The sequence below is a fragment of the Purpureocillium takamizusanense genome, chromosome 1 (genome assembly GCF_022605165.1).
Source record: "Purpureocillium takamizusanense chromosome 1, complete sequence".
Taxonomy (NCBI): domain Eukaryota; kingdom Fungi; phylum Ascomycota; class Sordariomycetes; order Hypocreales; family Ophiocordycipitaceae; genus Purpureocillium; species Purpureocillium takamizusanense.
The window spans coordinates 3555315-3575734 of NC_063068.1; the positions used below are offsets into that span (position 1 = coordinate 3555315).

A 20420-nucleotide genomic window follows, 5' to 3' on the forward strand; every position below is an offset into this window, starting at 1 on the left:
AGGGCAACAACCCACGGCGGCGGCGGCGGCGGCGGAGGGGGGGGGGGGGGAAAGGGATATTAATTATTACATTATCTCATTGAGGCAAGGTCGGAACCTCGCCGTCCTCGGCCTGCGGGGACAAAAAGGTACCTGCCCTACCTCTCGCCCGCTCCTCAACAAAACCGTGGAGCAGCTTCCAGTCGGCAGATATTCTTTCCTGCCGTCCGACCTGAATCTATCCTCGTCACTGACGGAGCACGACAGCACAGGTCGAGATACGGGGCCGCTTTCCATTGCGTGGGTCGTCACGGACTCGAGAACTGGACTTTGGCGTCAACCAGCTTGCAGTCTACTAACCTACCAACCTACCACCAACCTTGCCAACACCTTATTACCTACCTCACCTTGCCCGTATCTTATTCCGTCACCGAGCTGTGCATTCGAGCAGCACGCACGCGTGCTACTTTTGCTGCCTCCCTCCTAACCATTGCCTACCAACTTGCCTAGGTGGGAGTGCCTGGGCTGCGCCCTTCGTCATGGTCCTCAGCGGTCTGGTATCGGTGCCTGGCCGGCGTAGGGCGTCCACTGCAGGTGAGTGAGTGAGCATTTCTCTAGCTTTCAGCGCTTCCGTCATCCCCCAGTCCTCCGGGCCTCCTCCTCCGCCCCCCCATACCTTAGAACGCCGCCCCAAATCTCAAACCCCCACCACGAGCGAGTGCCTCCCGCCGCCGCCGTCATCGCCCGCCCTCTCTCTGCCTCTGACCTCGCCTTCACACCAAACATCCGCCACCTCCAGCTCCGACTGCCTTGCGTGCTCTGAAGCTCTGCGCGAGACGCTCAGCCTCCTGCGACAGCCTCTTGCGACTCCAGAGACATGTGCGCCGTGGCCTCGGACGCCCCCGCTGCTAGCACTTGAACCCATCGTCCTTTTCTTTTTCCCTTGTCGCTTTCCGTCTTCGTCCTCCAAGCCCCGCAACGAACCGCCCGCCCGTTGTTATACGTAGAAGCTTGTTAACTCCCCAGAAAAAAAAAGGCAACAAAATGTTGACCAACTGGTTTTCGCAACCTGCAGGCAGCTCGCGCTCCTCGACAGACGAAGCTAGAGTCGGCGACAATGACGAAGACACACAGGTCGTGGAGCCGGACCAGGGCAATGGTGAGCACCTCCGCCTCCGCCGGCGCAAACTCCCGCGCTGCTTGGCAACCCACGGCCCTACCAAGCCGTGGGGTGCCCGCAGCTTGCTCATCTTCAGAAAACTGACAATGCGGGCGCCCGCCGGCCAGTCCTCTCACACATCATCTCCCAGCTTCGACCTGGGGCTGATCTAAGTCGGGTCGTCCTGCCCACCTTCATCCTCGAGCCTCGGAGCATGCTCGAGAGGATAACAAAGTGCGTCACACCCTCTCCCCCTGCGCGCCGTCACTCTCGCGCTGACCCGTCCCCCCCGCAGCTTCATGTGCCACCCAGAAATGCTCCTTCACATTCCCTCCATAGACGACCCCACTGAGCGCTTCGTCTCCGTCGTCAAGTTCTACCTCAGTGGCTGGCACATTCGCCCTCCGTAGGTGCCCTACCGCCGGTGCTAAGTCTTGCTCACATCAAAGATGTAGGATCAGCTGACCAGTCTGCAGGGGTGTCAAGAAGCCGCTCAACCCTATCCTCGGCGAAGTATTCACCTGCTATTGGGACCTCGACGATAAGACGCGAGCATACTACATCTCCGAACAGACCTCCCACCATCCGCCCAAGTCAAGCTACTTTTACATGGCACCGGAACATCACATCCGCATCGATGGTACCCTGAAGCCGCGAAGCCGGTTTCTGGGCAACTCTGCTGCGAGTCTCATGGAGGGCATCGCCTTCCTGAGCTTGCTGAACAGGGGCAAGGACCCTGCAAAGGGAGAGCGATAGTTCGTGGCTGCCACTTTGCATTTGCGACAAGACAAGGATGCTAACTGACGGTGCCAGCATCATTACGCAACCCAACATGTACGCTCGCGGCATCCTGTTCGGGAAGATGAAGTATGAGCTCGGAGATCACAGCTTTGTACGATGCCCAGAGCTTGACCTCACAGCCGACGTCGATTTCAAGACGAAGGGATGGGTTGGCGGAACGTACAACGCCATTGGTGGCGCCATCAAGCGAGAGAGCACCGGCGAGGTCCTCTACGAGCTCTCGGGCCTGTGGAGCGAAGAAATGTTCATCAAAGATGTGGCGGTGCGTGCCCCGTAACCTGTATGCGCCCATGGCTACTGACGCCTTTTCCAGACTGGCCACAAGGAGATGTTCTTCAACGCCACCAAGGCAAAGCCGAGCGCCCCCCGAGTCCGCCCCATCCACGAGCAAGACGAGCGCGAGTCGCAAAGGTTGTGGGAGAAGACTGCCAGGGCCGTCAAGGAGCGCAACCACGAAGTCGCGACCGACGAAAAGACCAAGATCGAGGACCGTCAACGTGAGGAGGCTGCCACCCGAGCGCAAGACGACGTCGAATGGCATCCTCGGCTGTTTCGGAGGGTCCAGGGAGGACCCGGGGGACTGGAGGAGGGCGAAGAGGATCTCGAGTGGATAATCAACGCTACTGTGTAAGTAGCGGCATCGGTGGCAGCAAGATCACGGGCGGATTACTGACCTGTTTGCAGAGACTCAACCGCGCCGCCGGTGAAGCAGACGGAGCAAATCTTGGCCATTTATCCCATTATAGATGGCCAAGAGCTGGACAAGAACAACGCAATCCCGCCCCACAAGGGCGCGAAGCCGCCCGTCAGCGACGTTCAGTCAAACGCCCAGGCGGAAGAGAGCCTGATTGACTTTGGCGATCAAGCGCAGACCCAACAGCAACCATCGACGAAGAACGATGAGATCACAGACCTGCTCACCTCGACGGGCAAACCCCCCGAGGGGCCACTACTAGACTTTACCGACGACATGAAGAAGGACCTACCCAACAGGTAAACATCAACGGGAAAACGAAGGCGCAGCTTTGGGCATGCTGTAAACGATGTGATCGATAAAAAAAAGAGTAAAGAAGAGAGAGAGAGCGGGCGCTGGGGCCTTCTTGCATAAAGCCCGTGCGCTGCGGGCAGTATTTCTGTAGCTCAGTGTCAATATAAAGACTCAAGGAGATCTCTCGAGCCTAGTAATTCATCTAGATCAGAGTTCGAAGTATCTGCCATGTTCCAACAGCCGGGTGTCTGTCTGGAGTGATTGCAATCGGGCCTCCCCGCCCGGGTCCATGGCTGGTAGCCGGTGGAACGACGGCGGCGGCTTTGTCACGGCGCGCCTGGGGATTCTAGTCATGGAGGACTAAGATGAGTGAGGGCGAGAGACGCCGTGCTTGCCGTTTTTATTTTAGAAACCTCCTCTACGGAGTTCACATCAAGGTATATGCCATGAACCACCAGAACCTGCCCCAACTGGGCCTCTTATCCACCAAGTAGAGCCATTTCCGAACGCCGAAGAAAAACCAGTAGCCTCCTGAAGCCCTATGATACATTTGCGCCTCCGTACGCCAGCGATGCCACGTTGGAGAAGTATAGCATTCATCATTCGAAGTTTTTGTTTTTGCCGCATATACAGGGCGCGCAAATCATCTGCGCCTCGTGGGCTCGGGGGTGGGGGAGCGGCTGACGCTGCGCTCGTCGCGGCCGCGGAGCTTGAGCCACTTCTTGGTGCTGAGGACGAGGTCGCGGTCGAGTTCCTCGCTCGGGTTCTTGCGGTGGATGAAGTTGCAGAAGCCGCCGCGGACGCAGCCCTCGCCCGAGTTGAGCCTGCAGCAGGCCTCGCGGAAGTCGGTGACGGGGCTGAGCTCGCAGTAGATGGGGCGGCCGGCGTACCAGCGGCTGTTCAAGATGTCGCACGCCTGCTGAGCGGACTCTTCATACTTGAACCGCGCGTACACGTTTCCGATTAGGTCTACAACGTAGACAGGTGATTTAGCCTCTGACGAGAAAGGGGGGAGGGTGGTGCGCGCGGGAGAGCAGTCAAAGGGGACCATGGGGACAGCTTACGGTCGTTGTTGTTGTCGCAGACGACGAGCTCCTCCAGCTCGCCGTACTTGCAAAGCTCGCACCAGATGTCTTCATAGAAAGCGTCGAAGTGGTTCTGCAGCTGGGACGGGTTCATGCGGTTCTTGGGGTCGAAGGCAGGGTTCTGGTATAGGTTCGGCATGAGGATGGTCTGGCTGTACGAGGGCTTGACGTGCTTTCGCGAGCAACGGTCGCCGTGGCGGCATGCGCCGATTTTCTTTTCACCCTGGTGTTAGCAGCTGTTTTATTTCTTCTATGTATCTAATGGGAGAGAGGAGAGGGGGCGCGTTTGGGGGAGTTGAAGCAACACGGTCCACACGGGGCTATACTCACGAAATAGAAGGAGCAGTTGACCTTGTCAAGCTCCGTGCCGAAAATGGAGGCGAGGAAGTTAGCCATGACGACGGATCAGTGGGTTCGTCTGGGGGCAGAGGAGGAGGTTGTTGCGAGAGAGATGTTGCGAGAGAGGAGGACTGAGTCGGCTGTTCAGATGAATCTGGTTCACGAAGCCTTGCGAGGTGCGCCACAGCCGTGACGCTAGGTCACGTGTGTGGCTGATTTGTCAGTGTGGCGCTCCAGAGGGTTCTCTCCAACTTCCCCCACGACCGACCCCGCCCACTGTAGCTCCACGGTACTACGTACTTCGTACCAAGTTCACACCTACTAGGGTCGCATCCAGAATGTAAGCCTCAACGACTGCTTCTGCCACCCTTCCAGAACTGCAGAGCCTTTCCCAAGCCCGTTGCGCCAAGGTTTGGTGCTGCAGATGTCATCAACATCTCTCGGCGACGATGACTGTGTCTTTGAGTTTTATGGGTATGGCACGTACGAAGTACAGTAGTGCGGAAAAGAGGCGGTGCGCGTGCATCTTTGGACAGACCATCATGCCGTAGAAGAACGATGGCGGGTGCATGCAGCAGGCTCCGTCATAGGTAGAGAGACAAGGTTTCGTTCCTGCCTGACTGTAGCCGTGCGATTTAGTGAATGGAACTTGCCACTTACTTGCACAGAGTACACGATCATGGCAGCGAGATGAGGGCAAACCGAGGGACGACAAGGCAAGGAGAGACTCACGGACAGGAGTTGTCGGACGAAATTCCACGCATACGCCAAGGTCGAAGAGAGGCGAGGGAGATTATGTATCTTCTACGTTCTTACAAGTACGAGATATTCGAAGCGGTCGACTAATAATACAGGGAAGCAGATGAGCACGACACAGCTTGATTGTCTTAGTAGCACCCTGCAGTCCGTGATGTACTGCAAGGCAACATGGGTCGGCGATGGCAAAGCCAACGACCCTGAGGCGTTGGAGGTGGGAATTGAACACTTGCGACCCTAATAACCTTGGTTGGGTTTCAGCGGAGGGCCGCGCTAATTATCTCTTCGCTTCTGTAGCGCCCGCGTTCCTGGCGCCACACGCGGGCGTCGTTGGGGATCTTTCAGGGACGGGATGTCCTTGCATCCATCTTACGGGTTATTCATGCGAGGCACTCCGCTCGCTCGATAGGGCTTTTGTAGATCTTTTTCATTACCTAGGGTACGCGTAGAATGCGGCCCAGGCCCCTGCTGCGTATTTAAACCGGGCTCTTCAAGACTCGCCCTCTCCCAGTCTGCATGAACGTGTGGTCCACTGGTCCCCCAAGACGCCCTGAGCGACAGCGAATCCGTGCGGCAGCGCGGCGCTTGCGCTGGCTTGCCCTGAAGTGTGGACCTGCGAAATCCACCGGCTGCACCCTGACGCAGGGCAGGGCCCGGCTTCGTCACAGAACCCCCAAATCCCCAATCCATGTCCAGTGTCCGATGGCGCGCTCCCCAGCTAGTAACGTTAGTTAGCGACAAGCCCCTTTTGCCCGGACGACTTGACGCCGCGACGGCGGCCCTCGACCGCAATCGTCATCCCAACTGCCGACGACGACGACGACGACGACGTGCGATGCCCCCCCTCAGAGCATAGACTGCTCCTCCTCCTCCTCCTCCTTCTTCGCCTCCCTCCATCGCGTCCTGCATAGCCCGCACCCGTTCGGCCCCTTCGTATCCATACCGTCACCCGCCTGGCCGACCGTCCCCGACAATGGACCAGGCCGACATCCCCGCGCTGCTGTCGCGCCTCGGCAGCGACGAGGACGCCGTCCGCAAAATGGCCGTCTTCAAGTTGCAAAACTCCATCAACGACCCCGCCTTTGCAGACGTCTTCATATCCTCGGGTGGCCTCGTCGTGTTGCGCCGCCTCATCATGAGCTCCCTCGGCAACACCCTCGCCTACACGCTCCAAAGCTTGACGCGCCTGCTCGAAGTCGACATGGGCTGGGAGATCTTCGAGACACCCACGGCCACCGACCTAGTCGAGCGAATAGTCGAGCTCATCGTCACGAACCCGCTGGTTAACATCCTCAGGGGCGCCATGGCCATTCTCGTCGCGCTCGTCAGCCATTCCCAGTCAAGCGCCACGGCAAACTCGCCCAGTTCGGTCCCTGGCACGTTCGGCTTTCGCGCGCTCCGACCTGCCATCGCAGTGTACCCGCAATTCTTCGACCTCGTCGTCCAGCAGCTCCACAGCGCAGACCATGCGTTGTGCGGCAACGCCTTGATGCTTATCAACGCCCTCATCCGCGATGCACTGTCGAGCACGGTCCGCGATGCGAATGGCCAGGAAAATGGGACAGGTGGCAGAGAAGACTGGGCCAAGCTGATCAAGCGCCTGCAGGATCTTGGCCTGATACGGGCGGTGTATAAGCTTATGCAAAGCTCATCCCTACAAGACCTTGCCGTGCCCATGCTCGAGTTCCAATCCCTCAGCAAGCTGCTCATTCGGAAGTGGCGCGAAGTCAGGGTAGATCTGGACCGACCAGAGCACCGACGGTCGCTCAAAAGCATACACTTGGCGAGTGCGCCTGAACGCGCCGCCGTCAATGGGACGCCCAAGGAGGAGGGCTCAGAAATAGGCAAGAAGAAACACAACCCAGAAAAGTGGCGGAGGCTTGGGTTTGAGACGGAGAGCCCGGCGCAGGAGTTCGACACGGCGGGATATTTGGGCATGATGGACTTGACGGACTACGTGCGGCGGCACGAGGACGCCTTTCAGAAGCTGCTGCTTGAGCAGGCAACACGTCGGGCGTCGGGCCGCTGCCCAGTCGCGCGAGCCAGTCTGGCGGTGACCATGATTATGTATGATCATTTCGAGATTGACAAGACCGACCTCGAGGACACCAAGGGATACCAGGGCGCACAGATGAAGGACCAGGACAAGCTGTTCCAGCCGCTGCTGCTGCAGTGGTCAAGACTTCACGCGGCCGGTCTCCAAGGTTTCTTGCGCCTGTGGAAGTCAACGGCTGCCGAGGTCGAGGACTTCGACAAAGTTGTTGAGTTGACGCGTATACTGATCGAGCAAGTCATCGGCCAGTCCACTCGGACAAGAGACATAATGGAGGTGGAGGACGACATGCACGAGTACGACATCACTCGCCTGCGGAACCTACAACTGGAGCTGCTGGAATTGACCTTTGAAGACACGTGGGGTGAACACCTGTACCAGGTGCGCGAGGTGCTCAAACAGGAGGCCCTACAGTTTGTCAAGGAGCAACGAGTGCGCTGTCTGTTACAGGGGTCTTGGTTCAGCAGGCAAACCCCGAATCGAGATGCGAATGGCGATGGCGGCGACAAGCCGACGACAACTTCGTGGCGTTTTGCCAAGCTGTCACACAATCGGCGGTTCCTGCACTATTGCGACTTTGAGCAGCAGATGGCGCAGGACCCTGGCTTGGACAACCTGACGGAGAAAATTGACCTGGCAAGTATAAGCTCTGTCGTGTCCAACGTGTCGGCCCCGAACGAGGACGCCAAGAGCACCGCCAGCACAACGACGGTGCAAAAGCTGAGCAGCAACCCGAAGGCGACCACCAAGATTACTATCTTTCGATATGTCGACCCGTCGGAAGCCACCGGCGGCGGCGAAGCGAAAGAGCAGCCGATGTTGACGCTGTGGCCGATGAGCCACAGCCTGGCGTCAGAGTGGCTCGACGGCCTCCTCATGTTGCTCAACCAAGCGCCGATAACGGCCGAGACTAGTAAGCTCATCAATTTGGTCAGTGACTACGGCCTGAAAATCCGACTCCTCAACGTCAGGATGGACTCGGCATTCGAGGGGCCGCCACCGGGGGCTGGTGTGGTACCGAGCAGGGAAGGGCTGGACGACGACTACTTCTTCGAGGTCTAAGCGAACGTCCACCGCGTTCGTCCTGTTTTCCTTTTCATACCCATATATACCCTTTGATCTTTGTACTCAATTACGTCGCTGGCGAGGCATAGCGCACATGTCGAGGCCGAGTAATGATGGATGCGGGCGCGGGCGGTCTGCTGTTGAAACGATACCTCATGTCGATGTGCTGAGAAGGCAGTTGGTCCGCTGGGCACCGTGTGAGGGTGTGTTAGGCCCAACTGGACGGATCATTAAGCGAGATGTATTGCCCTCGCCCCCCTGGGGAGCGTACAGGTACTACCTGTACTTCGTACTTCAAAGCCAATTCCGAATGTTGGCGAGGTGTGGACAAGGCCTAGAGACAAACCAAGTCACAATAATCAAAAATGGCTAAGCCGACAATCATCATTATTCCCGCTGCGATGCACTTGCCAGCCCACTATGAGGCTCTAACGCGGGCGGCAATTGACTGTTGACTGTGTCCCCAAACGGCAAGATACCAGACGGCACGATAGTTACCAGTAGGCCTCGTGTGGTCAATATATGGCACGTGCCTCTCCCCTCACGACCTGCTTTGCGTCCTGTAGAAGCACTCTATCTACCAGGGTACCTGCAGGAAGCTCCCGGGACGTTCGTGGTGGAGAACACAAACGATTACTAACAAGGGCGTTTCCGCGGCCGTCAGCGACGAGGCCGTCTTACGACTCCGACGGCACGCGCTGTCCGTCTTCAAGACGCCGGTGCTGGCAGGGGCGTGGGCTGACGCAGCATTCGACAGGGCGACGGGCATACATCAAGACCATGGCGGATGAGGCGATCGGGCCGGAAGCGCAGCAGCATGTCCTACTCATTTAGTAGTTGCAATTGGTACAGGATATCCACTCTCCGAGATGTCGTGGCCATCGCCCAGAGGTTGCCTGTGAGCGCCGCTTCTTGCAACGCACTCTGAATCAACGAGAAGGTGACGAGCTGCAGGGCGGTTGCACCGCGATGTGTCGTCGTAGTTGTGGCTTAGGCTCGTCTTGCACACCACACCACCCACGAGCACCACGAGCACCAGCAGGGGCCGCGGTTGGGTTGGAAGAAGCCCGTTCGAGAGAGCTCCCCCAAAAGCAGGAGGAGTGCAGACACGTAGCTCGGGCATCAGAGCTCAGGCAATCGCCAAGATCGCATGCAAGCTGTTTCGTACATGAGGGCTTGTTGCGGCCAAGGCATGGTGCAGCTGGGACGTTACGAGGGTCTCTCGGCCCGGGGGGCGGAGAGGCAACGAGGCAGAGAGAGCATGCCAGCGAGAGAGAGAGAGAGAGAGCATGAGGATGGAGGTGATACAGTGGAGTCGCAGGCCGCGTTGGGTAGGGATGCGGCGGGTGTGGAGCGCCGGCCGGCTGGACACAATGAGACTGGTGGCAATTGCCGGCGCTATGGCTGGTCGGGGGCCTTAATAAGGGAGACAATGCCAGGTAAATCATCAGCGCTCAAGTCGCCGGGCTGCCTGCAGTGAGTGGGTTGGGCGTGTGCCCGGACGGATCGATCCAGGGAGCGGTGACGATGGATGAGCTGTGCTGTGCTGTGCTGTGCATGAGAAAAAGCGGGCGCCGGCTGTGGCAGGGCGGGGGGGTAAAGCAAGAAAGCGGTCGGTCGGCACTGGCGAGCAAAAAGGAAAACAATACTTGCCTGTGATGCTGCTAGCTCGCGCCCATTTAACTCTTTGCATATCCCGTCGAGGAGTTGGTGAACCAGACCCTCTCTTCCTCCCTCGCATCACGCAACAATGTCGTCCTCGATGGGGAGCCCCGACACGCGGGCGGGGGCTTAACTTTTGCCTCGTCTCACCAAGTAAACGGTGACCCCAGCCAGCACATTGAACCTTATTGAGTGAGCTCAATTCCAGCGCCGCCGGTTGCCCATCACAGCGGAGCCACCTAGCCAACACAGGCGGAGAGCCTGGCTCGCCCAGCTGGCAGGGCAAGGCAGGGCACCAGAGAGGCACACACACCTCATCAGCTCAGCTCATCACCTTCGTCGATCCTTGTTGCCGTCTCCTCCTCCAGCCCCGCGCGCGCCGCCGGTCAAATCCGTGCCATTCCAAACCCTGAGGTACGTCCATTCATCGGCGAAGGAGCTTCGCTGCCGGGCTCCGGCTCGAACCATAACCCTGCGGCTTCTGGCCTCACGGTGCGTGCCAATGCCATCATCATCGGGCCCACTCCCGAGCCTGCTGTCCGGCGCGACGTCAGCGACGCTCGTTCCATCATCAGCAAGCAGCTGAAAGGAAACCCTCCCCCAGGAAACGGGTCCCCCAAGCGTGTCCTGCCATGCCATGCCGAGCCTGGGCGGGACGCCCACCACTGCCACTCTGGAAGAGCTCCTGGCGCCCGATGACTAACAGCTCCATTCAGTTTGGCACCAGGAACCCGGTTGTTCCCACCAAAGTTTAGGTAGTGCCGAGTACCTAGCACCGTGTTTACGGGCGGCCCTGTCCGCAACCCCATCAGGCCCCAGGGGATCCAATCTAGGGAGCCAGGGGCAGGCGCTCGGTTGCTGGTGCACATCATCTCCCAGCCCCTGACCAAACGGCAAAACGGCGACGCGGCATCTCACCCTCGCAAAAAACAGCAAAGCAAAAAAAAAAAAAAGCCTGAGCGGCGAAACCTCTCCCTCTTCCTTGCTTCAGGCTTCGCCCCGAGACGACCACACGCACACGGCCACCTGTATCCGCTAAAACGAATCCTACTACCGCACGAGCGCACCGCACCGCATTCCTCCAACAGGCACATTCTTCTGTCTCGTCCTTTCCCCCTCCCTCCCCTCGGAAACCCTCTCGGTATGTGCAAGAACGCCCCTTGTCTCCCTCCCGCCCAAGCATACAAATGCGCCTTTGCCTCCGCCTCTGTCCCCGCATGACCTTTCTCCTCGCCTGTTCGGCTTCATCGTGTTCGCGTTGCGCGTCCGTTCGGCCCGCCTGGCGCACACGCGGCCCCGGAACGTGTCCTTTTCGTATCTTTTTGACGGTGGCGTCCGCTGACCTGCCGCTATCCCAAGGCAACAGCAAAGACAAACACGTCAGCAACCCGTGCTATATCTCCCATTCACACTCACCACCATCACCAGCAGACATACTGTATCCGCCACATAGTATTTAACAAGCTCCGCGCTTCGAACTCGCTCCCGACCGGCCTCAACCAAGAACATCCAACTTGTCACCACAAAACCACCATCCACCATGGCCCGCATCCAGATTCCTCTCGACGCCCTGACGTCGCGTCTGAACCTCGGGGACCGATTCCAGGGCCTCCGCTCCGGTCCCCTCAGTGGGCGATTCTCCAACCTGCGGCCCGTCTCCGAGTTCTTCGACTTCAAGCGCTTCGCGAAGCCCTCCAACTTTGGAGAGATGCAGTCCCGTGTCAATTATAACCTCAGCCACTTCTCCAGCAACTATGCCGTTGTATTTGCCATGCTGAGCATCTACGCTCTGCTCACCAACTGGCTGCTTCTCTTCGACATCATCCTCGTCGTTGCTGGCATGTTCCTCATCGGTCGTCTCGAAGGGCGCGACCTCGAGATCGGCACCTTCCGCGCCACTTCGTCGCAGCTGTACACGGGTCTGCTCATCGTCGCCGTGCCCCTGGGTCTGATCGCCTCGCCCTTCTCGACCCTTCTCTGGTTGATTGGCGCTTCCGGTGTGGCCATCCTCGGCCACGCATCGTTTATGGACAAACCGATCGATGAGGCTTTTTCCGGGGAGGCGGTCTAGGTGGTCGGCCGCGAGCTCCCAAATTTGCGCCCCAATGGGGAAGACCATCGAGGCGCGGGCGGAGGAAAACCGACGGGGATGCTGCGCAATATGACCAATGGGGGGGTGATGACCCCAGGGTTCAGGAATTGGATACGGAGGATGAGGATGGCGCGGCCGCACGTGGCCTTGGGCTGTCTGCGAGGCGTAACACGCGATTTGTTAGCGATTCTCTTCGGTTCACGGGTATAGACTTGGGCGATCGGACAAGCGGCACGCTGCGCCGCCGGCGTTTGGGCGACTCGGAAGAAACCGACGAAGATGGCTCCTCTTCTTCTCGAAGCGACGATATTGGCGACGACGATAGTGCGTATGGCGAAGAGCCGGCACCGCTTGCCATCGAGGACCGGGAAGAGTCTTTGGTGCAATCCGCGCTCCGGCGCATCAGCAAGGCCCAAGCCAAGGGCAAGGCTGACGTCAAACTCAGCAAGGAGGAGCTCGGGGCCCTTGAGCGCAGACGCAAGCGCATGCAGGAAGAGGAGGAGAGGCGGAGACAGGCTTCCAGCAGCGGCGGCGACCGCAAGAAGAAGAAGAAGGAGCAGCGGGTTGCCGTACCGCTCTCGCAACTCGAACCGATATCTCGCAAGAAGACGACCAAGGCTCCGCCCCAATCTCAGCCTCCTCCTCGACACGCATCCGCTGGAGACTTGCCCCAGGGACATGGCTATCCGCCAGCCGGGTTCTTTCCGCCTCCATCCTCTTCTCGCCCTCGGCCGCGATCCGGGACAACTTCTTCAAGGCCACCTAGTCGCGCCCATGACGAGCGCGGCTCATCTCCGTTCCAATACGAGTATGTGCCGCGAACGTCATCTTCCAACAGGCACATTTCCGACTCGGTGGCCCGACCCCGGTCGTCTCGAGGCTCTCCGCGTATGGAGCCTTTGGTTCTGGGAGCTCGCTCCAACCTTGACCCTTTTCAATTCCAGACTGCCGGACCTCGCGCAGCGTACGCTGCCAGTGCCGTTGGGTCATCCAGACGGTACGTTTCTGGACCTGCTGAGATGATGTACGACTCGCATCGGAGGAGAAGCGCAGCCCCCGGGAGTAGCCTTCACGCATCTCACCGCAAGAGCTACGGCGATGAGACGAGCGAGGAGAGTCAAGGTAGTGAGGACAGCAGCGACGACCGCGGCAATGCGGCGCATGTTGGAGAGCATTCGGGGAGGAGAGGGGACGCGGACATTGTTGTGGAGGTCTCGCCGGAGCCCGAGCCCGAGCCGCCGCCGCCTCTACCTCCGGTAACCAAAAAGAAGTCGTCGTCGCCGGTCAAGAAGAAGTCGAGTTCTGGAAGCAGGCGGAAGAGAAGATAATGTCTAGACGGGACTGTAGGGACGCCTGCTTGTCCGTGTATCTGATACCATACCTAATTGACCTTTTGAGAAGCGCATGAGATTGAAACGGTTCAATGTGTTGTGTGTGTTTTGAGGTTCAAGAATACAGCCCAGACAGAGTACAAAGTAGTCACAAGGGTTCTTAAGCTTCAAAAAAACATCTGAATCTTGTCTAGACTACAAGAGCATCGCAAAGAGTGCTGTCCCTGGTGCGGAAGATCTGAAAAAGGACAGTAGGGATGGTCAGTGCCCAGACCGACTTGCACGCACGGCACCCATATTTGCCCCAGTCGGTCGGTGCGCAGCCTCGGCTCTGCCCGCGCGCCCGAGACCTACCTTAGACCCCTGTCGGAGGCGGGAGCTCTGCAGCTGCCGTGACCGCGGCACCTCCAACCCGAGAGCATGGGGGGGGGGGGGCGCTTCCGCGTCTGCTGGCTGCATCTCGCACGCTACACCAACCAACCCATTTCGAATCACTTTTTCGCAACTCGTCGACGGCGACGCGACTGCCCGACGGGTACACGGGTATTGCCCGCGACTCGACTCGACTCGACTCGACCTCGCGAGCCCGAAACAAACGACGACCGACGACTGTCCAACCCCGACCGGCCGGCCGCCGTCTTCTACTACTACTTGATAAATTTGCCACGACACTTAGCAATAGCCTTCCATCTCCCCCCGTGTCCGCGTCGTCGTCGAGTTCAGTGTCATTGGAAAGCGAACGATCCGCGCCCCTTCCTTACCACCCCACACGGCATGTCGTCCCGCGGCAAGTCCTCGGCCGGTGCCGCCGACTCGGCCAAGACGGCGACCAAGCGGCTCATCAAAGAGCTCGACGTGTGGCGCAAGGAGCAGCGTGAGGAGCAGGGCATCGAGCGCCTCGGGCCCGTCTCCGAGGACAACCTGCTCGAGTGGGAGGCCGTCATCAACGGGCGCGGCATCGGCTGCGGCTACGACGGTAGGCCACTTCCCCCCTTCCTTCCCCATGGCCCCCTCCCCCCCCCCCGGCTTCAGCCTTCCCTACGTCGGGCGCGCGGGAGCCAACAAACGAAACATGCGAGCTAACCTTGGATGCGTGTGGCGGTGACCCCAGCCGGCCGCTGGCTCCTCAGCATCTCCGTCCCCGCCGCCTACCCTCTGCAGCCGCCCAAGATGCGCTTCGCCACCCCCGTCGTGCACCCCAACATTGCGCTCGCGACGGGCGAGATCTGCCTCGACCTGCTCAAGGACGCGTGGACGCCCGCCTACAGCGTGCTCGAGTGCGTGCGCGCCGTCCGCATGCTCCTCGGCTGCCCCGAGACCGACTCCCCCCTCAACGTCGATGTCGCCGCCCTGCTGCGTCAGGGCGACATCCTGGGCACGCGCAAGCTCGTCGAGTGCTGGTGCGCGGACGACGGCGGCCGGTATGATGGGCCTTGAGCAGAGAGAGAGAGAGAGAGAGAGAGGTGGACCACCAGTGATGGCCCAGGTCGGATGGGAGGGGAGGCAAGGAGGAGGGGAAAGTTTGACGGGATCCTAGCGAGGACCGAGGACCGACCGAGCAGGCGTGGGACCATGCCAGCGCATACTGGCAGTGGACTGGGAAAGGAGCAGGGACAGAATGATATTTACATGGACCCCCAGGGCTTGGAGAGACGGCGTTGCCTCAACACACTGCTTTTAAAATCTATGCGGTTTGGCGAGTTTGCATACCCAACACCTACTATACCAAGCGAATCGCGTGGCCGTTCGTCATGTCTACTTGGAGAAGGATGCAAGGAGAATGAAATATGCTGAAACAGAATCCTGTGCAAAAACACATGAGATTTTTGAAGTAGCTGCACACACCATCTATGCCCGCCGTGAAACACTACGTCCTTGCCACTCAGCCTTCAGCGTGCCGTTGTACATCTGAATCGGGACGTCACTGGAGTTTGACATCAAACCCTGGCAAACAAAAATGCAAGGATGGTTGCAAAAGGGTGCTTCCCTGCCCACACGGTAGGCTTCGTCAACGTTGCGTCCGAATCTGCAAAAAGGGTTGCCCGTCCAGCGCCCGCCCCGTCGCTCCTTCTTTTTGCCTCCATTCCCCTGGTTGTAACAATGAGGAAGATCATATATGCATCCAACAACGCCTATCCGTGCCCCCTCCCCCCGCCCTGGCACAAGGGATGAAAGTCGCCCGGCTTAGCGAGCGGGTAGCACAATGTCCTCGCCATGCCAGCTGCGACCAATTGGCCGGTGCCTGGCGCGGCAGTCGCCAGGACGGACTCGGTGAAAGATGTCCCTTGGAAGGGTCTAATTTTGTATCGTATCGCCGTTCGAAGTCGAGGCTTTATTCGTTATAGTGGTAGACCTGTCATTGCGTTAGCCGAACCTAGCAAACCAGTGCAAGTAATGGAATACTCACCTTGTAGTTGGGAAGGCCATATGGTTGCCATCCTAAGCGCTTTGCCATGCGCGCAAATCCCTCCGTCTCAATGAGGTGATAAAAAGCAAAGGGCGGGAACATGGCGCCGTCGCGGTGAACATCGGCTTTGACCAGGAGGGCTGTGCCACCAACGCCATCGAGAGGGACAACGAGGTCCGTATCGCCTCCCTCGGAAGCCATATGCGCCATCAGAGTGCGATATGTCGCCATCTCCGCGTATCCTTCTAATAGAATGTCGTCAGGGCCCATGGTGGCTGCCATATTCTTGGCAATGTCGCTGTCCTGCCAGCTGTTGTAGTCGTAAGGCCGCTCGTCCAACTTCTTCTTCTCCTCATTGTAGTATCGCTGGAAGCAGTTGGCGACGATGAGGGGTTTGTCGTGCTTCGCAAGATCCTGAATCAGGGTAGGCGGGGACTCGACGACATCGGAATCGAGCCACAGCACCCAAGAGGTGGCTGGGCCGAGCGTGGTAAAGAGCAGCGAGTTGCGCGCTTTGGCCATGACGGCTCGGCGCGCCTTTTGGTTCGACATCTTGTGGCGCTCGCTCTCATCCTGTGAGGCAAGGGCAGGATCGAAATCCTGCCGCAGGATGATAATGCTCTTGAACCGGTCCTTTTCAGGCCCGCGCTTCTGCGTCTTCTCGATCTGCTGCTGTAGGGCGGCCGTGGCTGCGTTGCCTTCCTTCGTCTTGGGGAGGATGAAACCGAGGGTGATGAGCTCGTGGGGGTAGCTCAATCGCAGCAGGTTGTCCCAGTACTTTTGATAGAATCGCGCCATCGGGGTCAGAATCAGGATGTGCTCGCGATTCTGCACCGGGTTGGACGTGACGGTGACATGATTAAGGTTGTATCTTGTGACGGGCGGCGGCCCAAGCTCGGTGCCGGCCCGTCCGCTGGGCTTCTTGTACGGCGACGTAGGCGGCGAAAGATGATGCTCGGCCGTAACTGAAGGGACGCGACGCGTCGGGCCGGGGCTGGAGGGCGAGACGAGGAAAAAGAAGATGAAGATGCAGAGGACGGCACCAAGAAGGAGGGTCACAGGGTTCGCCTTCTTGAGACGGACTGACCCCATGGGTCGAGCCATGGAGGCGGTCGGCGTTGCCGCTGGCGTCACGCAGCGGACGTCGGCGGCGAGGGCATATACAAGTGCTCAGATCGAAGGATGCGGTGGCATCGACGTGGCCGTTTCGAAAGGAGGGCCGAGCCTGTCTGTCGCGCAAACGTAACGGTCTTGCCCAAGACAAAGGACAGCGTCAGCAGGAAGAAGGGAAGCGACAAAGAACTGCCGCGAGTACACGCGACGGAAACGGACAAGTCCCCTCGCTTCGCTTGTCGCAAGAGAGGGAGAGTGCGAGGGAGGGCTGATGAAGAAAAATACGAGAGGAGTGGACAAAAGCTTTGGAGAAACCCCCCTGTCTCGAGAGTCGTTGGCATCCAGCGGATAACTAAGGGATGCTCGCTGAAGGGCTGGGGCCAGCTAAGGTGAACAGTTGAATTGCGGCGCCCAGGGTTGGCTTAGGCGCGTGCGGATTCAAGCGGAGAATTGCCGGGCCGCTAATATAGAAGGGACAGCCTTCCTTTACAGCCCAGGGATGGGATGGATGAGGGAGGTAGCGGCGTTTTCTCGCCGCTGACGGGACACGGGAGGGAAAGCGAACCACGCCATCCAAATTTCTTGAAACCAAAGCCCCGCGGCTGCGCTCGCAATTGCGCCCGCGGAGCTTGAGCCAACGGCGGGCCGAGATGGGACGCGATAGGTTAATAAGGGCAGTGGCAGGAACCCGTTGACGAACGAACGAACCTCTGCAGGGGCCTGGCTGCACCATCAACGCCCGTGCCTGCTTGGCACTTGGTTCTTCATGCGCTGGGATTAAACCTCGTACGTGAAACAAGTGCTGAACTTGGGGCTCGGAAAAGGACAGCATGCACTGGACTTGCAACCTACATTGTCAGCCGATGCCACACGCCAGCAGACCCTGGCGCAGCACGGACTGAGGGAGGGACTGCACGTCCGCAGCTCCCATCATCAGGGGCTCGCTCAACCATGGCAAACTTTTTGCCGACTTGCTCACGCTGCACGATTCGCAGCTATTGATTGCCCTTGCTCGATCGTCCTCCTGCAAGCGATAGACGAGCAACCCTGCACCGGTGCAGTCGCATTCGGCCCCAGATCCGAGTCCGTTAGGGGCCTTGCCAGAGGGTACGAAGTAGGCCACCGCTAGGTACTACTAGTACCGCAAGTCGTCAGTGGCCGCGCGCCCCCCATCGTCATGAACCATGCCTACAAAATACCCGTGCAAGCCATCCGATTCTAATGGCAGGGAATGCCCAGGGGCTGCGCTACCCTGAGTTTTTGGTTCGCCGATGCACCATGGGACGACCTGAGTATTCTTGAACTCGGTGGTGTACGAAGTACAGTAATAAGTATACGCAGGGCGTCATCTGCGAACAACATCCATGTCCCCACACGCGTGCCTACGCAGTCCAAAAGGGGGCCCACTGGGATCTCCTGCCAACGTGCCCGGTCAACTGGGGAGTGAGAGCCCACCGCCCTGTCCAGCAGCTGCCGTTCTGCCGTTTGTGCCTCCCAGTCGTACCTAACCATTCGGCTTTCGCGTTCCCCACCCTGCCACTCCAAAGTCCAAACAGTCGCATTCTCAGCCTCATCAACACTTTGACGCAGATCCCGGGATATCTGTCCCCGACTTTTTCGTTGCCGCGCCGCATACGACACTCGGCCTTTGCCGCTCTGACGGAGGCTATCCGTCTACCTTACTCTCCAATTGCCCTCGCTTGTAAGGCTGCGAGTACCCTTCCAGCGCCACAGACATGGCCGACAAAATGGACCGCGGTCTGGATGAGATTATCGCAGACACGGTATGTTCAACGACCTGCGCAGACGGCGACGGTCGACCCTCCCGAGTTCTTTCAGCGCTGACCATGCTTCCAGCGCAGCAGCGGTCCCCGAAACAGACGCGGCGGCGGCGACCGTAGACGCGATCGCAACGACTACCCTCGCGACGGCGTAAGAAAGGTGAGCCTTCTCCCGGACTCTCCCCGCCGTTTGCTTCACATCTCTTGTTGACGCGCGGCTGCCTCCAGGTTAATCCTCCTCTCCGCTGTCCTCAAGTTGCTGGCCCCTTCTCAGCCCTCAACTACCGGCGTCGATTGGCTGCCGAGGCCACCTAGCGATACGATGCACGAACCGCACTGCGAAACTTATAGCTGACCATCGCCTTCCACGTCCCGAATAGTCCACCCGAAGCGAGCCTAGAGCCATCGATAGGTGAGTTCGTCTGGAACTCTTTTGGTATTGCGGCCGCTAAACGTAACAGCGAGTGGGTTCACGATCGCTACGAAGAGAACAGTAAGAACCCCCGCAGATCACTGCCGCGATACCAGGCCTAACCATCGCGTTTGCAGACTCCCGCAGAGCTCCTGCTCCCCGTCGCCGTCGCGAATCACCCGGTCGTAGGTACGAGTTGCATCTCCAGTCGTCGCACAAACGCGTCGCCGCTAACAAAACGGCCTAGCGAGCCCACTGGGTCGAAATTGAAGGTCGAAAACATTCACTATGACCTGACAGAAGAAGATTTGGATGTGAGGATGCCCTTCTGCGCCCCGCCTGTTTTTTTCTTTCTGACGCCATAGCAGGAATTGTTTGCCAGGATCGGTCCTGTAGTGCGCCTCCAGCTCCTCTACGACCGCGCAGGACGTTCCGATGGCACAGCCTACGTGACATACGAGCACCGAGACGATGCGCTCGACGCTATCCGCCAGTTTGACGGTGCAAATGCGAACGGTATATTCTTCCGCGTGACTTTGATCCCCCGAGGAGTTGCTCACTGTCGTTTTCAGGCCAACCGATCCGACTGACGCTGATGCCGTCGCGAAACCCATTCGATACGGCTGTAATGCCTGGCCGCCCCTTGGCAGAGAGAATCTCAGCCCCCGGCGATAGACCTCGTTCGCTGTCACCACGGCGCCGATACGACGAGGGCGACGCAGCACGGAAGGGCATTGATAGGTACATTCCAGGCGGTGGCAATCGCTCCAGAAGTCCCATGCCTCCCCGCCGTGGGGGGCGTCGTCCTGGCGGCAGGCGTGATGGTGGCGCCCCCAAAGAACAGGATGGGGGTCGCGGCGGTCGAGGAAACCCGAGGACTAAGAAGACTCAGGAGGAACTCGACGCTGAGATGGAGGATTACTTTGGCGGCGGCAGTGGTGGTGTCGCCGCAACGGGGTCCGAGGCGCCAAACGGCAGTGCGCCGGCTCCAGCTGCGCACGAGGATATGGACATGATTGAGTAGAGTCGCCTTCCAAAACGGGACACCTAAGTCCTATTCTAAGGTTGCTGGGGGATTGGAAGGCTGGCGCTCGCCTACCCCTTGGTCATCTCATGGCTTGATTGGGCATCCGCGAGAGGGTGGTTATCTAGCCCATCATCCGGGGCACGTCACACTCGACACGAAGCCGTATGGAAGTCAAGTGTACACTAGTGATTGCAGTTCCAAATGTCCATCGTGCGGTTCTCCTGTGTCATTAGCATGTTACTGCCCTGCGACATGGAGCCCGCGGTATGTAGCGGGGTTGGTCCGCAACCACCGAGACCAAGTACTGTAACTTTTGCATTGAATTGCTCTCGGTAGATTAAGTTGCGTGTTCTCTTAGTGAGACTGTAAG

The 20420-nt window shown here is 58.9% G+C and overlaps 8 protein-coding genes across 9 annotated transcripts; 6 read left to right on the top strand and 2 right to left on the bottom strand.

The window, feature by feature from the left end:
* Positions 1-118: 118 nt before the first annotated feature.
* OSH6 (Oxysterol-binding protein OBPa) lies at positions 119-3243 on the top strand. 2 transcript variants are annotated; one of them, XM_047981996.1, is made up of 8 exons: positions 119-573; positions 1016-1138; positions 1267-1372; positions 1434-1544; positions 1615-1893; positions 1952-2201; positions 2253-2566; positions 2624-3243. In XM_047981996.1, the coding sequence occupies exons 1-8, from the start codon at positions 519-521 to the stop codon at positions 2934-2936; spliced, it is 1551 nt and encodes a 516-aa protein (XP_047837957.1). In that variant the 5' UTR covers positions 119-518; the 3' UTR covers positions 2937-3243. The 2 variants fall into 2 exon arrangements, with proteins under 2 accessions (XP_047837957.1, XP_047837958.1); XM_047981997.1 differs by having other exon boundaries at positions 552-1138.
* JDV02_001103 (uncharacterized protein) lies at positions 2979-4463 on the bottom strand. The gene is made up of 3 exons (XM_047981998.1): positions 4343-4463; positions 3992-4226; positions 2979-3896 (listed from the first exon to the last, which is right to left on the bottom strand). The coding sequence occupies exons 1-3, from the start codon at positions 4406-4408 to the stop codon at positions 3571-3573; spliced, it is 627 nt and encodes a 208-aa protein (XP_047837959.1). The 5' UTR covers positions 4409-4463; the 3' UTR covers positions 2979-3570.
* A 1504-nt stretch (positions 4464-5967) lies between these two features.
* Positions 5968-8625, top strand: JDV02_001104 (uncharacterized protein). Its single transcript, XM_047981999.1, has one exon. It carries the CDS (start codon positions 6081-6083, stop codon positions 8220-8222), a length of 2142 nt encoding a protein of 713 aa, XP_047837960.1. The 5' UTR covers positions 5968-6080; the 3' UTR covers positions 8223-8625.
* A 2802-nt stretch (positions 8626-11427) lies between these two features.
* Positions 11428-11958, top strand: YIP3 (Prenylated Rab acceptor 1; the record flags this gene model as incomplete). The annotated part of the gene is made up of 1 exon (XM_047982000.1): positions 11428-11958. One exon carries the CDS (start codon positions 11428-11430, stop codon positions 11956-11958), a length of 531 nt encoding a protein of 176 aa, XP_047837961.1.
* Positions 11959-12055: 97 nt separating this feature from the next.
* JDV02_001106 (uncharacterized protein) lies at positions 12056-13307 on the top strand (the record flags this gene model as incomplete). The annotated part of the gene is given in 2 exon segments (XM_047982001.1): positions 12056-12063; positions 12077-13307. 2 exon segments carry the CDS (start codon positions 12056-12058, stop codon positions 13305-13307), a joined length of 1239 nt encoding a protein of 412 aa, XP_047837962.1.
* Positions 13308-13741: 434 nt separating this feature from the next.
* Positions 13742-15148, top strand: PEX4 (E2 ubiquitin-conjugating enzyme). Its single transcript, XM_047982002.1, has 2 exons — positions 13742-14286; positions 14422-15148. The coding sequence occupies exons 1-2, from the start codon at positions 14085-14087 to the stop codon at positions 14745-14747; spliced, it is 528 nt and encodes a 175-aa protein (XP_047837963.1). The 5' UTR covers positions 13742-14084; the 3' UTR covers positions 14748-15148.
* Positions 15052-17395, bottom strand: MNN9 (Initiation-specific alpha-1,6-mannosyltransferase). Its single transcript, XM_047982003.1, has 2 exons — positions 15718-17395; positions 15052-15663 (listed from the first exon to the last, which is right to left on the bottom strand). Exons 1-2 carry the CDS (start codon positions 16819-16821, stop codon positions 15643-15645), a joined length of 1125 nt encoding a protein of 374 aa, XP_047837964.1. The 5' UTR covers positions 16822-17395; the 3' UTR covers positions 15052-15642.
* A 976-nt stretch (positions 17396-18371) lies between these two features.
* JDV02_001109 (uncharacterized protein) lies at positions 18372-20278 on the top strand. The gene is made up of 8 exons (XM_047982004.1): positions 18372-18614; positions 18688-18771; positions 18992-19023; positions 19073-19104; positions 19161-19212; positions 19271-19337; positions 19392-19539; positions 19596-20278. The coding sequence occupies exons 1-8, from the start codon at positions 18567-18569 to the stop codon at positions 20045-20047; spliced, it is 915 nt and encodes a 304-aa protein (XP_047837965.1). The 5' UTR covers positions 18372-18566; the 3' UTR covers positions 20048-20278.
* The last annotated feature ends 142 nt before the right edge of the window (positions 20279-20420 follow it).